Raw genomic sequence first — 20,028 nt, forward strand, 5'->3', positions numbered from 1 at the left:
GCTCAGAAAACTCAGGTCAAGATTTACAGAGGAACAAGTAGATAAGATGGGCCAAGGCTTGGTCCCGTTACAGTTACCCACTGCTGTGATGCCCCCTAGGAAGCTAAGATTTAAAAAGTAAGGGGGACTTCCCTGGTGGCGCAATGGTTTAGAATGGTTTAGAATCTGCCCGCCAATGCAAGGGACACAGGTTCGAGCCCTGGTCCGGGACGACGCCACATGCCGCAGAGCAACTAAGCCTGTGAGCCACAACTACTGAGCCTGTGCTCTAGAGCCTGCGAGCCACAACGACTGAAGCCCGTGTGCCTAGAGCCCGTGCTCCGCAACAAGAGAAGCCACCGCAATGAGAAGCCTGTGCACCGCAACAAAGAGTAGCCCCCGCTGGCCGCAACTAGAGAAAGCCCACGTGCAGCAACAAAGACCCAACGCAGCCAATAAATAAATAAATTTATTAAAAAAAAAAAAAAGGCAGGTATTGTTGTCTACTGTGATCTCACCCCACCTGCCTCTTCCCCTCAGAGGTGCCCCACCCCTGGTTTCAGTTATCATGTGATCCACTCTTCATCCATAATGCTGTCTGTCCCAACTGTGTTTATGAGGGAGCGAAAGAGAGAAAAACACGTCCCCCAGTTTTCAATGCAAAATGAGCTCCTACCCCAAGAACATTTTTAGATTAGAAAGAAAACCAAATAGAGAATGAAAGTACTGTTATAACAATAGCAAAAATAATTATAGGGCTTCCCTGGTGGTGCAGTGGTTGGGAGTCCGCCTGCCGATGCAGGGGACGCAGGTTTGCGCGCCGGTCCGGGAGGATGCCACGTGCCGCGGAGCGGCTGGGCCCGTGGGCCATGGCCGCTGAGCCTGCGCGTCCGGAGCCTGCGCTCCGCAACGGGAGAGGCCGCAACAGTGAGAGGCCCGCGTACCGCAAAAAAAAAATTATAATACTGAGCACTAACATTAGTTCATTTACTGTGGAAGGCAGCTATGCTTACCACTATACCAGCAACGCACATGTACTGTGAGATCATGACATAGCATGGCCTTGAGGCTGGTCTAACCCAGACTCAGGTTACACAGTAAAGGTCAAAGCTGAAATAAGTCCTCAGAAACTGTACCACAGTGGAGAGAATTGGGGTCAGTTTTCACACAATTCGAGTTACATATGTTTGGTATTTGATATAAGCTTCAATTCTGACCATCTGTTGCCTAGAAATTGAAAGGGCACAATGGATAAAGTATTATATAAAAATAGAGATGTTTAGAGAAAAAATTTAAACAGGAGTTATTTTAATTAATGTTGATCATAGAGATAAAACTTAAAAATTCAGAAATGTATGAAAAGCCTGGGGGCAGAACAGATAATACTTTTTTTTTGAGTATATCCACACTCCTTGTAGGAGGAAATCTGCTTATATATCCTGCTGTTAGTCTTGAATTATCTATTTTGCAGCACAGTTATTCCTCACATATACTTTTAAATTTGACACGGATAATGCTCTTCTGAGATCCCTCTTTCTTTAACAATTTCAATCACAAAACTGTCAACAGATTCCCTCAGCCTCTATTCAAAATCTGCATGAGTTTTGTTTTTCATCAACTTGTATACTGGTACAAGTTATATTTTTAAGATTTTGCAAACACTTAAATTACATTTAGGATGCACACTGCTCTAACAACTTGACACATATGAACATTAACTCACAGGAATGCACTTTGTTGTCTTTAAAGAATTACTTTACTGTATTCCCCAAACTGCATTTAACCTGTGCTGCGAATCCTTAAAAAAAAAATCAAGAGGTAGATCATTTCAAGAGGCATCATTTTCCCATTTGGAGATGAAGAGAATGGGCTGAACCAGGTTATCTACCGTCCTGTGACTCCAATGCTATTCCAGGCTGCTGCAGAGACCCCGTCCCACATCTTAGGGACCCCTGAGATGTGCAAAGCAATTCTTGACATTCTGCTTGTTCTCCAGAAAAACTGAGGCCACACAAACATGTCCATTGGTCCCTTAGGAGCCAAACAGATCCCCTTAATGAAGCTCAAATGGGAATTTAGAGATCAAGGATTAAAAAAATTAGTCAATTATGCTTTGACTTTGATTGAAATGAATCTGGGTTTGCACCCCAATTTTGCCACTTGCTTGCTGTCTCTCACTGGGCAGCTAATTCAGCTTCTTGGAGCCCCCATTTCTTCACGCATAAAATGAGAATAATAATACCTAGTAAGACTACCATGAGTAATAAAGACAAGAAATGCACTGAATATAATATATTAGAGACACTCAAAATGGAAATGGAAGCCATATTGTTACTACTCTTAGTAATGATGTCTGCGTAAAATTACTGTCATCAAATATCCATCATACCAGTTTGCCTGCCTTCAAAATGTGTAACTGGCTTCTTCAGGCTCAATCTCTATTTGGTTTTTCTCCCTTAAACTTGACAGTTATCCCTTAAGGCACTCATAATCAAAGAGTAATTTAATAGAGCTACAAAAAGAGCAAAAAAGGGTTGCCTGTTTATGCAGTATTCCTTTATAAAAGGGCACGGAAGTACTCACAATGCTGTCATTCCATGTCTAAACATAGTGACATGTAATTTCCCTTAACATAACAAAAGAAAACGAATCTTTTCTCATTCCTCACACCTGCATCACCACTGGAGTAGATCTGATGCGGTCCCAACATTCTTGAGCTTTTTGGGAGCTTGATCCCAACTACTGTTTTACCATCCAAAGTCTAGAAGAGATGACCTGGGATGTGTACCTAAGAAAGGAGACTAGATGTGAAACCACACTGAGGAGAAATATCCAATGGGAAATAACTACCAATTATAATAACCTTCTATGCTGTATTTCATGAAGTGTCTTCTGCTAAGGACACCTTAAGTTTACAATTAAGGTACCGGACTTCCTCCAATACAGTGTACAATTGAGCATAATCCTTATGCCTAGCCCTGCCCTGGCCTCATGACAGATGGAGTTCACTTCCTTATGCCTTGACTTGGGGGTGACCATGCGTCATGCTTTGGCCAAGGGATGTCAGTGAACATAATGCAAGCAAAGGCTTGAAATGTGCTTGCATGGTTGACTTGTTTTCTTTGGATTCCTGCCATTCACCATGAAAAGTACAAGCTTTGTGCAGCCACTGGCCAAAGAGGATGGGAGACACATGGAGCACACCTGGGCCCATCGTAACTAATTTCTCAACACTAGCATTAAAAAGAAATTCTTAAAAGTGGCCAGGCAAAAAAAGACATGTCACTTACAAGGAATGACATAAGAATAACAGCAGATTTACCACCAGAAATAATGCAAGCAAAAAGACAGAGAATCAGTATCTTTGAAGTACCGAGAGGAAGAAACTGCCAACCTAGAATTCTGTGCCTCTTGAAACTATTTTTAAAACACAAAAATGAGATGGAGAGTTTTTTCAGACATACAAAAACAGAGAGAATTTATCACCATCAGATCTGCCCTAGAACTAATGTGAAAGAACAGTTTTCAGGCAGAAGAAATGCTATCACATGGAAAGATGGATCCACAAAAAGGAGTGAAAAGCATCAGAAATGGTAACTACATAGGTAAGAACATATGACTTTAGTCATTATTAAACCTCCTTAAAAGCTAATTGATTGCTTAAAAAAATAATAAGGTAATGTGAAGTTACTTCACATTAAAAAGTAAACTCCATGACAAAATAGCACCAAAACCAGAAGGGAAGAAATGTAAGTATACTATTGTGAGGTTTTTACACTATACCTGAAATGGTATACTACTGTTTGGAGGTAGACTGTGATAAGTTATTTAAGCCCTAAAGCAACCACTAAAGTAACAAAATAATAAGTTAAAGCTAATAAACAAAAGAAATAAAGGAGAATAATAAAAATGATGGATTAATCCCAAAGAAAAATTAGGTGGAAGGGTTAAAACAGATGGGATAATAGAAAAAAAAATCAAGGTGCTAGATTTAGACTTCACCATATGATAATCACCTTGAATGAAAATGGTCTATATAATATAATGAAAGGCAGAGATTGTCAGGTTGAATTTAAAAAGAGCAAGACTCAACTAGATACTGCCTACAAGAAACTAACTTTAAATATAGAGACACAAACAGTTAAAAGTAAAAGGATGGAAAAAGATATAGGATGCCAACTTAACAAAAAGAAAGCTAGAATAGTTATATTAACATCAAACAAAGTATATTTCATATCAAAAAGTATTATCAGGGATAAAGAAGGTAATTTCCCGATATAAAAAGGAGTCAATTCCCAAACATTTGTACATTCAGTTATAGAGCTTCAAAATACAGGAAGCAAGAACCAAGAAAGCAGCAAAATGAAAGAGAAAAATGCATAATTTTGTAGAAGAAATTTCAATAGTTAATTTTTAATAGTAGAACAAGTAGAGAGAAAATAAACAAGGTTACAGAAGACATAGGTAACACTATGACCCAATATGACCTAATTCACACTTAGCGTTCCACACAATAACAGAGTACATTTTCTTTCTGTGTACACATGAAACATGGAACATGGTAGACAATATTCCAGAGGCATAAAACAGGTCTCAATATACTTAAAAATGTTCAAGTCATATAAAGTATGTTCTCTGAGTTCATTGGAATTAAGTTAGAAATCAGTAACATAATTCTCTCTGGAAAATCCTCCAATATTTGGACAAAATTAACACTTTATTAATAACCTGATGAGTTGAAGAAATCATAGTGGAAATTAGAAAATACTTTGAACTGAACAAAAATAAAAACAGCACAACAAAATTTGTGAGATGCTACTAAAGCAGTACTTGGGGGGAAATTTATAGCACTAAACCCCTATTTAAGAAAAGAAGAAAGGTCTCAAATTAGTAAACCTCAGCCTCTACTTGGGTGAAAAAAATACACACAGCAAATAAAACCCTAAATAAAAATGGGGAAAATTATACAGATCAAAATGGAAATTAATGAAATAGAAGACAAGAAAGAGAGAGAAAATATGAATATCAACAAAGTCAAAAAGATAGTTTTAATCTTTGAGAAGACTAATAAAATTCTCTAGCCAGACTGATCAAGGGTAAAAAGAAGATAGAGAAAGTGCACAAATTATCGATATCAGAAATGACGGGGCTTCCCTGGTGGCATAGTGGTTAAGAATCTGCCTGCCAATGCACAGGACATGGGCTGGAGCCCTGGTCCAGGAAGATCCCACATGCCGTGGAGCAACTAAGCCTGTGCGCCACAACTACTGAGCCTACACTCTAGAGCCTGTGAGCCACAATCACTGAAGCCTGTGCGCCTACAGCACAGGCTCCACAACAAGTGAAGCCACCGCAATAAGAAGCCCACGCACCGCAACGAAGAGTAGCCCCCGCTCACCACAACTAGAGAAAGCCCACACGCAGCAACCAAGACCCAAGGCAGCCAAAAATAAATAAATAAATTTTTAAAAAAGAAAAAGAAATGAGAGTGGGGGCAGAGCCACAGACATTAGGAAGAATATTAAGGAAATATTATGAACCACTTTATTCCAATACATTTGACAACTTAGAAGAAACAGACAAATTTCTTAAGAAACACAAACTCCCAAGGCTTACTCAAGAAGAAATGACTTGAATTGCTCTATATCGATTAAAGGAATTACATTTGTAGTTTAAGACATTTGTCCATTAATAATAATAATAATAGTAATAACAACCCGTCAGGCCCAGATGGCTTCTCTGGTGAATTCAACCACATATTTACGGAAGAAAAAATACCAGTCCCATATAATCTTTCCTAGAAAATTGAAGATGAGGGAGTACTTCCCAAGTCATTCTATGAGGCAAGCATTACCCTGGTACTAAAATCAGACAAAGATGTTGTTTTAAAAAAAACACCCTGTGGACTAATAAACCTCATGAATATAGACAGAAAAACTCTAGAAAAAGTTTTGGCAAATTGAATAAAAATATGTATACAAGTATAATGCATCATGACCAAATGGAATTTACCTGAGGAATGCATGATTGATTTATCACGTGAAAACCAATGAATATAATTCATCATATTAACAAATTAAAAAAGAAAACTCATATGATCATCTTAATAGTGTAGAGAAAGTATCTGAAAAACTCCACCTCCAGTCCTGTCCAAAACTCTGCACAAGGTAGGTAAAAAAGTCAACTTCCTCAACCTGATAAAGGGTATCTACAAAAACCTACAGCTATCATCATGCTTAATAACAAAAGACTGGACGCTTTTCCCCTAAGATCAAGGCAAGGACAACTTCTTCACCACTTCTTTTTGACATTATACTAGCAGTACTAGACAGTGAAATAAGGCAGGAAAAAGAAATAAAGGGCATCCAATTTAGAAAGGAAGAAATACTACTATCTTTATTCACATAAGATACAATCACCTATATAGAAAATCCAGTGAAATCTGCAAAAAAGCTAAGGAACTAATATTGAGTTTAACAAGGCTGCAGGATACAGCATCAATATACAAAAAGCAGTTATATTTACATATAACAGTATAAAAACCCAGAAACTGAAATTTTTTAAATATGATTTACAGTCACGCTAAAAATACGAAATACTTAGGGGTAAACCACCCAACAAAAGATGTGAAATGCTTGTATACTGAATACTACAAAACAAAGCAAAGATAAGTTAAAGATCTTAATAAAGGGAGAGATATACTGTGTTTATGGGTCAGACAACTCAATATTATTAAGATGTTAATGCTCCCCAAATTGATCTACAGAATCAATGCAATTCCAATCATCTGTATTGGGTTGAATACTGTGCCCACCCAGTCCCCTGTAAAATTCACGTCCATCAGAAACCTTTGAATGTGACCTTATTTGGCAATAGGTTCTTTGCAGATGTAATAAAAATAACATGAGATCGTACTGGATTAGGATGGGCCTTAATGCAATAGCTGGTGTCCTTATAAGAAAAGGGAATTCTGGATATAAAGACACAAAGACAATGCCATGTGAAGACACAGAGCACACAGGCACACAGGGAAAATGCAGTGTGATGACAGAGGCAGAGAGTGGAATGATGGGTCTACACACCAATGAACACCAAGGATTGCCAGCAACCAACAGAAATTAGAGGTGCAAGAAAGAATCCTCCCCCAGAGCCTTTCAGAGGGAACACGGCCCTGCTGACACCTTGATCTTGGACCTCTAGCCGCAGAACTGTGAGAGAATAAACGCCTGTTACTTTAAGCCACGCTATTTGTGGTGCTTTATTACGACAGCCCTAGAAATCGAATACAATGTCCCAAAAGTTTGTAGAAACTTACAAATTGATTCTAAAATTCATATGGAAACTCAAAGAACCTAGACTAGCGGAAACAACTCTGAAAAAGAATAACAAAGTTGAAGGACTAACCCTATCTAGTTTCAAGACAGTATAAAGGGACAGTCATCAAGATAGTGTGGTACTGGCATAAACCTAAGCAAAAAGATCAATAGAAAACCAGTCCAGAAATAGAACTATACACATATGGACAACTAATTTTCCACCAAGGTACAAAGGCAATTAAGGAGAATAATGCTAGACTTTTCAACTATTGTATATCCATATGTAAAGAAATAAATTTCAACCCATACTGACTGACTCTGGGCTTGAAAAGCACTATTTTTTCCTCTTGCCGATTTTCATCTTATTAATTCTTTCTGTCTTCAAAGAATGTCAACATGTTTACTTTGAAAAAAATATCAACTGAAAGTAGAAGCAGCTGGTCCAGAAATATGCTACATTGAAAAGAAAAGCCAGGGCGGTATTTAAAAGCAGGTTACAGACACCCAGGAAGCCAGTGACGCGCATGTAAGTAATCGCAGTCTTGGCCCCATCAGGATTGAGGAGATGAAAAAGGGCTGTCTCGTGAACGTATTTTGCAAGTTGAAAAATCTATTTCAGTTTGATTGGCTAGGAAAAAGAGGTTGATTTCACGAACTTAAAATGTAAGATGCAGCTTTAGGCTGGAGAACGGAGATCTACGAGTAGCAAAGTAAATAGTGCTGATGTGATCCCGACGGTCACACGATTTAAAGGCTGTGCTGATGTCTTGCCTTCCCGCACATCAGGGTGACAGGAGGGCTTCGAGAAACAAGCTGGGCTGTTCAGAAGATAATCCCTTTGGATTCGTAAACAAGAAAGCTGTATCAAAGAGAGAAAATATGTGACATCATTGTCGGGAAAAGATTTAGACCAAATAGTTGGGGTATCTGCTATGAAAAAAAAAATCCAAAAACAAGCCATCTTTTCTTCCTCACTGCTATTTGACAGGAAGATAGGCAAGAAGGGTCCCTGCCCCTAGCCCTGCCTCTCAAGGGGTCCCCACGCTTTTGAGCACCTTTCTTGGAATTTTTTAGATCACCCTCTGGTTGTGGGAACCAGCTACCGCTAGCAATGCCATCCAAGCAGGACACCCCTGGACCAGGAGCTGCATGGGCCCGGCCCCCATCTTTCCACTTTGGAGCATTCTCCCACCCTAACTCCACAGGGAGGGTCCATCTCATACCCCAGGAGTCTGGGGCTCATGAATCACCAGGTTGCCCTGGAACTTGGTGGCCAGGCCTGCCGCGAAGAGGCTGGCTGACAAGCAGACCTGTCCCACTGGCCGGCATTTCACTTACGGGGTCCCGTGAGACTGGCCACCAGGATGCTGCTGGCACGTTCACATCAAGTGACTCAGACTGCTTATATGGACAGCCCCTGCGCCAAAAAAAGTATTTGCCCAGGACCACAATCCCTAAGGAAAGGCCTGGTGGGAGGGGACGGTGAATATCTGAATTAAAGTTAAGTAACCAAGTCAGCATAGAAAACACTCCAGGACATTTTCTGAAGAAAAAAGGAGACAACCTTGCATGTACACATATATCTATGTGTATTTATACACATGATTTTTTTTTTTGGTCTTGATCTCTGGTAAAAATCTTATTTATTTCCCATATATTTGGTTTCCAGGGATGTAATACTTTTTAAAAATGTTTACCAAAAATCCATTTCCTAAGAATAGAGTATTTTGAGGGGAATGGGAGATTATTTGAGAAGCTCTTATTTAAAGAGGATACACAGAGATTTTGTTGCAGAAGTCCTCAGAGCCCCATACATGCTGAAAGGGACTATGAAAAATGCAAAAGGAGATGCAGCCCCACCCTCCTATGATCAAAGATGCGCTTTTCACAGCATCTCACGGGACTAGATGGAAAATGCTGTTTTGAAAGAATAATGCGGCGCGTGCACGCACGCACACACACACACACAGGATTTGTTCCTATTTAAGTTCCTGGGAGTTAAAAACATGGAGGGATGGATTTGTCCCTTATCGGGTCCATATTTGTAAACACAGAACCAGAGAAGCAAAGTCAGCCCTGTGGTCTTGATAAGCAGGCATCTCCCTATGAGCAGATAAGGATATTTCCAGAGAAGATTCTGGGAAATATCTATTTCCCAAATACACAGGCTACATTTAAGGTCTGGGCCATTAGAGGGCTCTGTAGACCTGATGGATTTCTGTTTCCAATCCCAGGACGTTCTCAAGGGAGAATTATCGCTGTGACGAAGCCTGGTGTATGAAACATACAAATCCATCAGAGATGAGGAATATTTCATTCATCACATCTTGAGCTTCCAGGTGGGATTAATACAAACGCTTTTCTTCCCCGTTATGCAAATGATAAAAATAGCAAACTGGGGGCATAAATCTATTTGTTAAATGTAAAATGACCCATTAAACATTTTGAAAACAGTAAAATAAAATTTATATATAAATATATATATATGAATCACTTTGCTGTACGCCAGAAGCTAACACAACATTGTAAATCAACTATACGTCAATAAAGAAAAAATAAGTGAAATTAAATAAAGCTAGATTATACCACTCAATAAGGGAGAAAGCAGACTGAACTATAAATCCTTGATTCACCCCTGCTCTTATTGCGACATGAGACTCACAGCCATTGAATCGATGGAAATGCTTCAAGTTATATACTGGGGTCCACCTGCTAGAACCATGTTGCCACTTATATCCAGAAGAAAATGACAGAAAATCCTTTCTGCCTCCTTCCCAGAGTAAAAGAAAACAATCTATATGAAGTTGAGCCCCCCCCCAAATGCACCCCCGTAATGTCTCTGGGGGTTACTTCTTTCAGAGTCACCTGGCACACTGATGGACGTGACCCAGCCGGTAAGTTATAAGTGGTAGACAGACAGAGCTTGATGATTTCAGAGCAGATACAGGCCAGGAAACCATGGCATTGAGTGTGCTGAGTCCAGACAAATGATATTTACACACACATCCAAATTGGAAGAGAAATTGTATTTCTTTAGGTTTCAGACACTGTAATAGATATAAAGCAAAAATAAAAACGTGTCGCAAAGTTCTTAAAAAAAGAAATGATAAAAGGCGCAAACGTGTATTAATATATATTGCAAAATGGGAGATATTTTTCCTTCCCTTTCCAACAGCCTTGGAGTCATGCATACAGACTATCGATGCTGGGGCAAGGGGGCTCCATCAGCTATCTGTGTCACTGCAGTAGCCACACTGCTACAGCCACAGCTGGAGACGTTTCTGCTTTGAAAGGTGCTTCCTCTCCCTCTCCTCTCCCTAACTCTTGGCTTTGCCCATCACTCTCAGTGAACAACACCAGCCCACGTTAACACTCTTAGGGGGACTTAGGCACCTCTTCTGGCATCTGTAATTTTTAGAAGTGCTTTGATTCTTTTTTTTCCCCCGCTGTAAAGGACCCTTATACGAGCCAGCAAACTGCAAATAAAAAAAACATTTTTGAAGAAAGAACTCTTTTAAACCCCATCTTTATTTCAGAACCAGTCTACGTGTCACGTTTTCTCTACTTCAGTGGCCTCAGCTGCTACACGTCCTCAGCTAAATACACACGGCTTCTAGGTGGCCACATTCTCTATTGATGATGGAATTGAGAGGATGCTCTCGCGGGGTCCAGGTGAAAGCAACTTGAGTAGGGGTATTATCACCCTAAAACACTGTTGCTTTTAAAGTGATGTAGCTAAAAACAGAATGAGCTGTTAGAAATACAAAGGGACAGCACAACTTGGAAGTGAAAACTGCTCCAGTTTGGTGCCAGGGCCGTGGCTGACGCTGGGTAAGATCATTTGGCTCTAAGACCGCTATCCCTGGTGGCATCTGTGTATCCACAGATATAACTGGTCCACGCACTGATAAAAGTGCAACTCCCCCTCCTCAAAGGAGCTACTAAATCACATTTCAAGTTCTAATTAGCTTACCAAATTCAGCACCTCATACAAACAACAGGAGAAGGAAAACAACAGCTAAAAGCATCGTGCTGATCCATAAATGCCCTCGAAAGAGATGAGAAATTATGATGTGCCACTGCACTGCTTCTGAGTTTTCATTTTCTGAACTCCCTGTTTTTAGCACATTATTTCCATTATTAGCGACAGGATGCAATTGTAATTGGGATACAATATGTAGTGTTGTTATGGATGTACTCAGTAATTACAATGCTGTGTTTGCACCCCTTGCAAAATGTTAAAATTATTTCTGACCCTGAGAACACCAGGAGGAAATGATATTGGCATGACTTCTCTGGGGACATTCACCCTCAACAAAGAGATGGCTTTGAGGGCATTAGGAGCAACTAAGTCCTTGAGGCAATGGGACAACCAAACTGGGACAGGTGTAGGTATAACATTGAGAGTAGCTGTAGGTGGAACACACACACAATCAGGTATCTTGAAAAGCAGGGGGAACGCTGGTGCCAAGTCATGGAAATGAATACATTTACTCCTGCTAAAGGTCAAAAGACTTAACATTCACCTCTTTGAATTTCATTTTCCTATTCTCTGCTAGGGAGCAATATGGAAGAAATGATAAAAGGCACAAACGTGTATTAATATATATTGATATCACCAAGGTGCTGGTGATGTAACAGAAAAAGCGGAAGTAACCTGTGACCACCATCGGCAGTTGGTTACATCCATCTGATAGAATACCCCGGTCAAACTTTTTTTTGGAAAAGACAATATTATGACACGAAAAAATGCTCAGTAAGATGACGCAGAAAATTCAGGAATACCTAACAATACAATCCGAATTCTGTGCTGCAAAACTGATAAAACAAAAAAACTAAAAGAAAAAATAACTAAAAGAAAGTAAACCAAAATGCATCCGCGGTTATGTTAGGGTTATGATTTAAGGGATTATTAACATTCTTCACTTTACACTTAGTATTTTTCCCAACTTTCTATAGGAAGGATGTACAACTCTTAACAGCGGGAAAAATGAGTCTTTTCAAATACCGCACATCTCCCATTTGGGAACCCTTTAGACACACCAAGTATTGATAAAGCAAACCCGAATGACAACTGAAATTACATTGTTGGCTTGAACATCTGCCACCTTCTTTAGAGATGAGCTCTGAGGGTCCTTCTGCTGTGGTGCTTTAGTGAACATCCCAGCTCTGTATCAGGCACTCACCTGAGAAGGCGTCGTCACACTGATTTCCGGAACAAAGTTGTCCTCGAAGAAACTGATGATGTTCTCCTGCTGCAGCTCCTTTGTTGGGGTGACTTTAGGGAGAGGTGGGACAGGAGGCCCTTTCCTTGTCTAAGAAGCATCACACAAACCAACAGGGGTTAATTCAGGCAAAGATGGCACGGGAGACATGCAGAAATGTCACGTAAACAGAGCTAGGGGAACAGACTGATTGCTGATTGAAACGTAGGTCTGCTTAGAGAAATAAGCCCACCTGATTCGGGCAAAGAACGCCTTCCTGGGTGGCCCTCAGAGCTCTGACAACCAGTGGCCCAATGAGAAAAATTCAGGCTATGAGGCTCCATCCATCTCAACCCAAGGGCTATACATAGGGCTGCAGTGCCACGTGTACCTGTGCCTCTCAAGTTAAACTAAGGCAGTTCCTTCTCTGAAGTCAACTGAAAATGATTTCTCACTTCAACAGTGCCTTAGCATTCTAGAACTAACATCCAGCAAGCTTTTCACTGGAGTTAGTGAGACCACCATAAGCAGCCTACATCTCACTCGGCACTCCAGTATTTTGGAAAATAAGCGTTTTAGAGATCTATCCATGATTCGTATCTTCGTACAACGTTCCTTAGTTTCAACCATACACAAGAAAGCTTGAACTGGATTGGAGACTTCAAGTTTCCCCATAGGAATTTCATTTTTGCCAAAAGCAGGGAAGATAAGGGTGGCCACTTTTCCCTGTATTTATCTTTGCTTGGCCCTTTCTGCTTCTTTCAAACACTTGTTCCATCATTTTTGTTGAGCGCACGCGCAATATACCGCGGGTGATGCAAAAAACGTGAAATGACATACACGTCGTGGCCTTTCTTGCTCCAGATGTTACCTAAAGCACTAAGAGGAGGGAGGCTTCCTGGAAAAGGTAGGATTTAACAGAACCTTAAAGGACAGGACTCTGAGAAAAGGAGAGCATGCGAGCCTGAGGAAGCTGAGATTGTGGAAAGACGTGTCAACACACTCAAGCAGAGGGTATGTGAGGAAACATAAAAATCCAAGTAAGAGAAGGAAGCTGATTCCTTGGTGACGGTCACAATGCCCAAGGCTCCCACCTCAAAACCTGCCTGACTGGAAACTCTTGTCAATGTCCCCGCCCCATAGAATTACCCCAGGTGTGGTCAACTGAGCACCAGTTTTCCCAGTCCCCCTAATATTATACACGTGATCTCTTCCTACCTGCGAGGGTGACCGAGGCCGGGCTGGTGCAGGAGACGCAGGTGCCAGCGTGTGATTTGGACTAGCTGTCGGGCTCGGGATGGGTGAAGGTTCCTCGGGCGGCGATGGCGTCTTTGCAATACGGAGAGGACCCGAGTCGCTGGATGAACACAGAGGGTAAGCAGGGCTCCTTCTAAGGAACAGTACTTATTTCTCAGGGGCCCTCCTTCCCACAGAAAAACTGAGGCACTCCAGGTACTGTTGGTTATCTACTCCCTCTTCCTGTTAATTCTGCTTATTAGCAACGGTGATGCGGTAACTGGTACTATGTATTGTCTACTGTGCGCCAGATCCCGTTCATATATTATCTCTAATCATCACAAGACCCATGCACGACTGTCCCCACTTTACAGGTAAGTAAAGTAGGGCACGGAGAGGATAAAGATCCCTGAAGTCACTGGGCAATCTAGTGGATCTGAATTCTGGCCTTGGCAATGCGAACCCCTGTTCTTTCCACTGGGCCAGACAGACTCTGCAAGGATCTTCCAAACATAAGCTGAATTAATTGAACTAATTTTACTTTTGATTTTTAAGAGAATCTTGCTATGGCATAATCTATAGCAAAACCTACCCCCCAAATGATTCATGGGGTATTAAAAAAAGGATAGCGCTCATTAAGATTTTGTAGGAGTGCTTTCTGATGACATTTAGAAATTAATTCATTATTTCTCCTTCTACACCTTATGGCACAGTGACTCAGCTCAGACAGCCTGAAACTGCAAACATATTATGTGATAGATGAGAGTCTGTACTGTTTCCTGAGAGCCCACTACATTCCTGGCACCAGGCCAGATGCCTGTCGTCAGCCCAAATGCAACGGCTAAGACACGACTCGGGATCCATCCTACTCTCTAAGAATTTCTAAACGCTACAGATTGAGGGAACAAGGTCTGCACCCCCAAATAAATGAGCACGTACATAGCATCAGGGTCTACGTATTCAAGGGGCTGAGGGAATAGGTCCCGTGGACAAGACGTGGACGCATGCATGACTGGGGCAGTGCCAGCAATCATGGCCTCTGCTGGGAAGCACAGCCCCCAAATCTATGCCAAATGGAGACCCCGCTGAGCTCACTCACCACCTTGTTCTGCGGAGGAACATGGAAAAAAATGAAGAACGTTTGTCAAGTGGTCGTGGCCCCGCTTTTTCTTCATTGTATCTGATTCAGCAACATTGCAACTTCCAGATGCCTTTGTCCCTTTCCTCTCCGTGTAAGGGAACAACCTTTTCCCATGCACTGCATCTCTAAATCACCCAAATGTCACTGTGATACTCTTATTACAATTCTTTCTTGGTTTCTAACCTCATATTGAAATAATTGTATTGGAAACAGCAGCTCTATCCCTTTCCTGTATTCTTTTAGGCAACATTCTTTCTCTTAGACAAAGAAAATATACTTAATGCTCACTTAGAATAGCAGCCAGAGTAGGGACTACAAGTACAGCTAAACCAAGGGGCATCAACTAAGAAAATTACCTATTTCCGGGGAGTTCCAAACACTGATATACGGAGGTGGATATATGGAAGTGGTGGTGCCTGTGTTAAGAGTATGTGTGTTTTTATAAATGCAAGTGTATCATATATACATCGACTGATGTTAAGATCATAAGTACAGAATGTCAGGACTGCATATTACCTTAGAAGCTGTTTAGTTCAATAGCACATTTTTATTTCTGTTGATTAAAAAAGAGCTCTTAAACCAGAGAGGTTATTGAACCTACTCAAGGAAGGCACAGCAACTTAACTGCAGAGTCAGAAACTTGAAAGCCGAGCCTTCTGACTTCCAACCCAAGCCTCACTAGCCTACACTACTTGAGTACATAATGTCTGAGAAGGATGGATAAAAGGGATTCCCAAATCACAGGAGAAGGCTGCTGTGAATCCAAACCCTGGCAGTGTAGACCATTTACTTACGGATCACTGAGGCTTTGGTATAACTGACTGGCGTACTCAAAATAAAACCAAACCAACGTTCAACAAAACAACGCAGTGCTTGCAAGGTCAACTTTGGAGGTAAGATGAGGTCTCACCTACTTCCTTTCTCCTTTCCCAAAATGGATTCATTAAAGGTATAAGCACCAATAATAAGTATCAGGACTAACTGTTGTGAGTTTGGGGAATTCCCTTCTTCTCCAACTAAAGTAACAAGTGCACAGCTAGAAATTATATGTAAGGGACGTCCCTGGTGGCGCAGTGGTTAAGAATCCGCCTGTCAATGCAGGGGACACGGGTTCAAGCCCTGCTCCAGGAAGATCCCACATGCTGCGGAGCAACTAAGCCCGTGCGCCACAACTACTGACCCTGAGCTCTAGAGCCCGGGAGCCACAACTACTGAGCCCACGTGCCACAACTACTGAAGCCCGCGCGCCTAGAGCCCGTGCTCCACAACAAGAGAAGCCACCGCAATGAGAAGCCCGCACACTGCAACGAAGAGTAGCTCCCCGCTCGCCGCAACTAGAGAAAAGCCGGTGCACAGCAACGAAGACCCAACACAGCCAAAAATAAATAAATAAAAATAAATAAATTTATTTAAAAAAAAGAAATTATATGTAAAAAGCTGGCACCACTGCTGGAAAGGAGAGAGAGGTAGATATCAACTCTATTGTGACAATGACAAAAGTCCATAGAGATACATCTGAAGGCTAAAAGTCAACATAAAAGCACAGAACTAAGGCTGGCATCAGCCTCCAGATGGAAGGGCTCCTTGGTTTTAGATCGTTGGAGGATGAGTAAAAGACCATAGGCTGATACAGACTGCAGAATTTGCAACAATCCTTGCTTTCAAGGTGTACACACATGAACTTGGCTCTGATGAACATGGCCTACCTGGGAGCTCCTTGAATGGTGAAGGCCTTGTCAGCGTGCTGGTCACCCAATTTCGTCATCACTTCATATAGTTTGTGGCAAAGCTAAGGGGACAGAGGCCACTGTAAGTCATTCTGCTGCAAATTCAGGCTACTGACCCCAGAAAGGAATTGTTTATTGAAAAACTAAGAATCTTATGATAGTACGGATGGTCCCAGGATAAGTTAACCTCTGAACAGGGTTCAACTTAAAATTCATGTCAAAACTGTCAGGCCACAAACACAAATAAACAAATATATATGCAAACCAGAGCAGGAAAACTTATGGTTTACATTGATTCCATTAGAGATAAAGTCATACAACCTCCCTGCTGAACTAAGAAAATATTAGTCGATGACAGAGCTGCTGACTATGTGAATATCTGGAAACCAATTTCTCCTGAGCCTAAAGACTTGGAAATCCAACTTTAAAAACTGACTGAAGGAAAAAAAAAAGACTGTAAGACTGTACCAAGCAGGCAGGGATTCATGAAAGCACAAACTAAAATCTTTACCAGCTATACAGAACCATGTGGTCACTACAAAAAAAATGTAGAAATATTATTGAGGGTCATGACACACTATTAAAAGAAACACGAAAGAGAGTGAATTCTTTGCATAATGCTGTGCCATTTCATTTGCTTCCAGAACAAACATTCATTTACTTTATATTCCATAAGGAAAAACAATCTTCATTACTCACCACCGCAATTTCCTTATGAAACTTGGCCTCTAGGCTAGAGACATTTTTGAAAGTATTGACATAAAATCCAACTCGTCTACCATGTAGAGATACAAAGAGGAAAGAAGAGATGGGAAAGACCGGTCAGCAAAACTGTATTTTCAATGGCAATGACATATATTAAAGACAGATTTTCTTTACGAAATTTTGAATAACGTTGGATTAAATAAAAATGCCTAACCCAGAGTAGGCCCAACCTTTCCTGATTTGTTAATGAAAAAAAATAGCTTCTTTTGGTATACAGCACAACCTTTCCTAGAGTGTCGGTAATAACCCCAACAAATGGTTCTCACACTTCAATGTGCACCAGGGTCACTTGGAGGTTTGTTTCTGATTCAGCAGGTCTGAGGTGGGGACTAAGAATTTGAATTTCTAACAAGCTCTAGGTAATACTGATGCTGCTGGCTCAGAGATAACACTTTTGGAACCACTGCCCTAAGCATTTGTAGTTTAGATTTGTATCTTGTAAAAGTTTTCAGATAGAGAAGTTTATTAATTTTTACAAAATATAAATGGTCTAGTTTTGGTATCATATATTTGGATTCTGAAATTTGTTTGATAGAGAGAAATAAAAAAACCTACAAATTAATTACAATTTTTCAGCGGAAGTGAGAGTGTACTTTCATTGAACAAATTAAAAACACAAGCTATTCATTCGCAATACCTCAAACACATTTGTGAAGTAAAGTCATGGTGGGGGGGCTTCTGTGAAATGAGCAAGGTCCCCTCAGTCTTCATGTTTAGGTCCCTAATAGTAAGCACACCAGTCAGCCCAGTGGATTCAGCCCAGTATCCCCAGTATAAGCTCCCTCTGCTCTAAATGAGGGCTCTTTGGACTCTATATTTAATTCAGTCCTTCTGACTCCATCTGAGTAAATCACTACTTTGATTTAATTCATGTTCTTTTTTCAGTGACATTCTCAAAAATCATCCCAGAATCCTGATTGGTTAATTAGATTCCAAATGCCAATCAAGAGCAAGAAAGGACCAGAAATAGTAAATAGGTCTAATATATGGAGTAAACATATATTCAGGGAGTTTATAATAAGAATACTTACTGGGGAATAAGAATGTGCCCATACACAGTAGGCACCCCTTTTAGTTAAACAAAGAGTTGAAAGGGTAGAGAAAAGGGGGCTTCTAGCGGCTTAGCTGTGCCTTGTGGTGAGTCAAATTCCAAACAGTAGAGGTGGATGAATGTTGCATCATCATTAAAGCCAATAAAAGGGAGAGTCATCTAAGCACTTTCTTATATTCCCTCACTTAACCCTCATAACAACCCCCTAGGCAGTGATGCTCATTTTATATCCAAAAAAACTGAGGCACAAGAGTTTTACTGTCCCAGGCCATGCAGTTAACAAGTAGAGAACCAGTATTTGGTTGCAAAAGGAGGAAAACGCAATAGAAAAGCATGGCATGTTTGCCAAGAAATTCTGCTGAAGCGTGAATATTATTTCCATGCTTTCTCATGAATTACATGGTTTGGAATTTTAATAAAATAAAAGCTGGAAGTTCAATTTAGAGGTTCGGAAATGAAACAGTAGTTGAGTGCTAAAATCCATTCTACCAATAAGACTTACTTCTCCTATGGCTTAACCTGTACCTTAGATTCCTACCATGTTTCACTTAATCTTTTTTTTTCTTTATAAGATTAGTTTATTTGGGTTTTCTTCATCCTTTTTTCCAGCTTCATTAAAGTCTAATCGACAAATAAAATTGTATGATATTTAAAGCGACATGATGGTGACTTGATATATACACTGTGAAAGGATTCCCCCAACTAGTTAATGAACACACCCAGCACCTCACATATTTATCTTTTTCTTGTAGAACATTTAAGTTCTATTAGCAAATTTCAATTATATAACACAGTGTTATCAACTACAGTCACCATATTTTACATTAGTTCCTCAGTCCTTATTCATTAGAGCTGAAAGTTTGTACCTTTTACCAACCTCTCCCTACTTCCCCCACCACCAGCACCTGGCAAGCACTTTTCTACACTGTTGCTATGAGTTTGTCTTTTTAAAAAAAAGATACCACATATAAGCGATATCATGCAGTATAACCTCACACCTATCAGAATGGGTATCATCAGAATGACTAGAGAAAACAAATGTTGGCAAGGATGTGGAGAAAACGGAGCCCTTGTGCACTGTTGGTGGGAATGTAAATTGGTGCAGCTGCTATGGGAAACAGTATGGAGATTCCTCAAAAAATTAAAAATAGAGCTATCATACGATCCAGCAATTCCACTTCTGGATATATATACATGAGGGAATGGAGACAGAATCTCAAAGAGGTATCACACTTCCATGTTCATTGCAGTGTTATTCACAATAGCCAAGATATAGAAACAATCCGAGTGTCCATCAACTGATGAGTGGTTAAAGAAGATGTGATATATAGATACAATGAAACATTATTCAGCCATGAGAAGGAAGGAAATCCTGCCATTTGTGACAAGACGTATAGACCTTGAGGGTATTATGCTAAGTGAAATAAGCCAGACAGAGAAAGACACATGAATGTTTCGCTCAATCTTAATATTCTTTATCTACAGTGATCATGTGGTCCTGAATTCACCTTTTTCTTTTCATTGATTTAAAGGACAGTTGACCCTTGAACAACACAGGTTTGAACTGTGCAGATCCACTTACACATGGATGTTTTTCAATAAAGATAGT

The 20,028-nt window shown here is 40.5% G+C and overlaps 1 protein-coding gene across 1 annotated transcript in view; it reads right to left on the minus strand.

The window, feature by feature from the left end:
* The window catches only part of LOC115860899 (amphiphysin), a 190,945-nt gene that overhangs the window by 43,763 nt on the left and 127,154 nt on the right, over positions 1-20,028 (minus strand). The window contains exons 8-11 of the mRNA XM_030871166.2: positions 17,303-17,378; positions 16,583-16,665; positions 13,718-13,856; positions 12,482-12,610 (exon numbers count right to left, since the gene is read on the minus strand). Coding sequence (XP_030727026.1) covers positions 12,482-12,610; positions 13,718-13,856; positions 16,583-16,665; positions 17,303-17,378 — 427 coding nt within the window. The remainder of the gene's footprint in view (positions 1-12,481; positions 12,611-13,717; positions 13,857-16,582; positions 16,666-17,302; positions 17,379-20,028) is intronic.

Source organism: Globicephala melas, chromosome 9 (assembly GCF_963455315.2).
Source record: "Globicephala melas chromosome 9, mGloMel1.2, whole genome shotgun sequence".
NCBI lineage: Eukaryota > Metazoa > Chordata > Mammalia > Artiodactyla > Delphinidae > Globicephala > Globicephala melas.